Genomic DNA, 1,773 nt, shown 5'->3' with positions numbered 1-1,773 from the left:
TAGTTTTCATATGCAACATGCAGATTTCATCCATCTGATGCGATCACTGTGGCAGGATCCCTGGTGGTCAGAGTCATAAATAATTAAACTGCTAGTCTGACGCCTCATTTGTCTTCTTAAGAGCTCGTCTCTTCTGCAGCAGGCCCGCTGCATCCCTGTGAAATGCAGCGAGTTGTTTTGTTTATCTCGATGAAGCTGATGTAAAGGCTCTGTTGTCATAGTGATCACTGCAGCCAGATTGGTTATGTGAAACAGGTACAGTCTCCACTTCAGTCTGTCTGGTATGACATGACAGGAGAGTGCTTGTGGCCATTATCCACAGGTTAAATCAAGATACAGAGCCTGCCTCTAATGGAACATGCTGAGAGACAAGCATTTGCCTTTGACTGTGTGGTGCGCGTGTTTCAGAAGACGTATAGTTGTGAAATGGAGTTCAAGTAATTTATGTCAAACAAAGACATTTAATGGCAACCTTGGTTACCAGAAGGTCTTATCTTGTCATTAGTCTCTGTCCGTTCAGAAATGTGTTTTGCAGCCAGCTGGTGATTTCTTGTCGTGCTGAAAAACTTTATTCTCGATTCATGTTATTTTAGTTCTTGCTGGAGAGCGTGCAGTTTTGGATCTTGCATCATTTAAATTTTTCCTCCCATTTATTTATACAGGTGGAGAAAGAGAGCGGATGACAGCCAACCATGAGACCTACCTTCTTATGGCCAGCACCCAGAATGACATGGAAGACTGGGTGAAGACAATCCGAAGAGTCATCTGGGCGCCTTTTGGTGGAGGTTAGTACATACTATTTTGGTTTCCAACAGTTGTGAAACGAAGACGTTGAAGATGTTTTGTCTCCAGTAAATCCAGCCCACATCTTCTCTTCACAGCATTGTGCTCTAGCCCCTACCTGAACGTATAAACTCACTCTGTGTTTAGGCCAGATAAAGCTGATATGTTGAAAAGGGACCTTTTGGTCAGCAAAACCCATTTTGGACAAGTAAAAGTCTTAATATATGAATATATTTATACAATGTGCATACCTGTGGAACGTGCATTCAAAGTTTACCTGCTTTATTGTCATTTGAATTATATCAGAAGTAACAAACGATTGTGATGCAAAAACACAGATGAATATATTTATACAATGTAGATATAGTCGAGATGACCTGCTGAATCTCGAACTGAAGATCAGAATGGAGGAGAAAAGAGATTTAAGTGACTTTGAAAGTGGAATGGTTATTAATGCCAGACAGACTGGTCTCAGTATTTCAGAAACCATTGATTTACTGGGATTTTCCCACATAGTTGTCTCTTGGGTTTACAGAGAATGGTCTGAAAAACTGAAACTACCCCAGATTCTCTGGGTAAAAATGAATTGTTGATACTGCAGAAGACAATACCAGACTACTTCAAGTTCATAGGAAAGCAAAGTAATTAAAATAACTACTAGTTACATATTTTGGATATGCTCTTCTGCATGTCCAAGATATGTAGAAGAGCATCTGAACACACAGCGTATTAGTGGTAACATTTATTTGAATTATTCTGTTTTTAACTGTTTGAATGTGTAGACATCAGCAAGACAACCTGCAGAAGTTCAAACACAGCTGTAGAAGGGGGACGAAAGGTGATTTAAGCGACGTTGAATGTGCCATGGTCAGTGTTGGTCAAGTTACTTGAAAAAAGTAATCAGTAACAAATTACTGATTACTTCCCCCCAAAAGTAATCCCGTTACTTTACTGATTACTTATTTTCAAAAGTAATTAATTACTTAGTTA

At 39.4% G+C, this 1,773-nt stretch overlaps 1 protein-coding gene across 9 annotated transcripts in view; it reads left to right on the top strand.

The window, feature by feature from the left end:
- arhgap24 (Rho GTPase activating protein 24) overlaps nucleotides 1–1,773 on the top strand; it is an 80,160-nt gene that overhangs the window by 62,385 nt on the left and 16,002 nt on the right. For all 9 annotated transcript variants that reach the window (XM_005720335.2, XM_005720339.2, XM_005720338.2 and 6 more), the window contains one exon: nucleotides 663–785. In XM_005720335.2, coding sequence (XP_005720392.1) covers nucleotides 663–785 — 123 coding nt within the window. The remainder of the gene's footprint in view (nucleotides 1–662; nucleotides 786–1,773) is intronic.

The sequence above is a fragment of the Pundamilia nyererei genome, unplaced genomic scaffold (assembly GCF_000239375.1).
Source record: "Pundamilia nyererei isolate P.nyererei 1_Seehausen unplaced genomic scaffold, PunNye1.0 scaffold00002, whole genome shotgun sequence".
Taxonomy (NCBI): domain Eukaryota; kingdom Metazoa; phylum Chordata; class Actinopteri; order Cichliformes; family Cichlidae; genus Pundamilia; species Pundamilia nyererei.
This window is presented reverse-complemented; position numbering and strand designations above follow the sequence as displayed.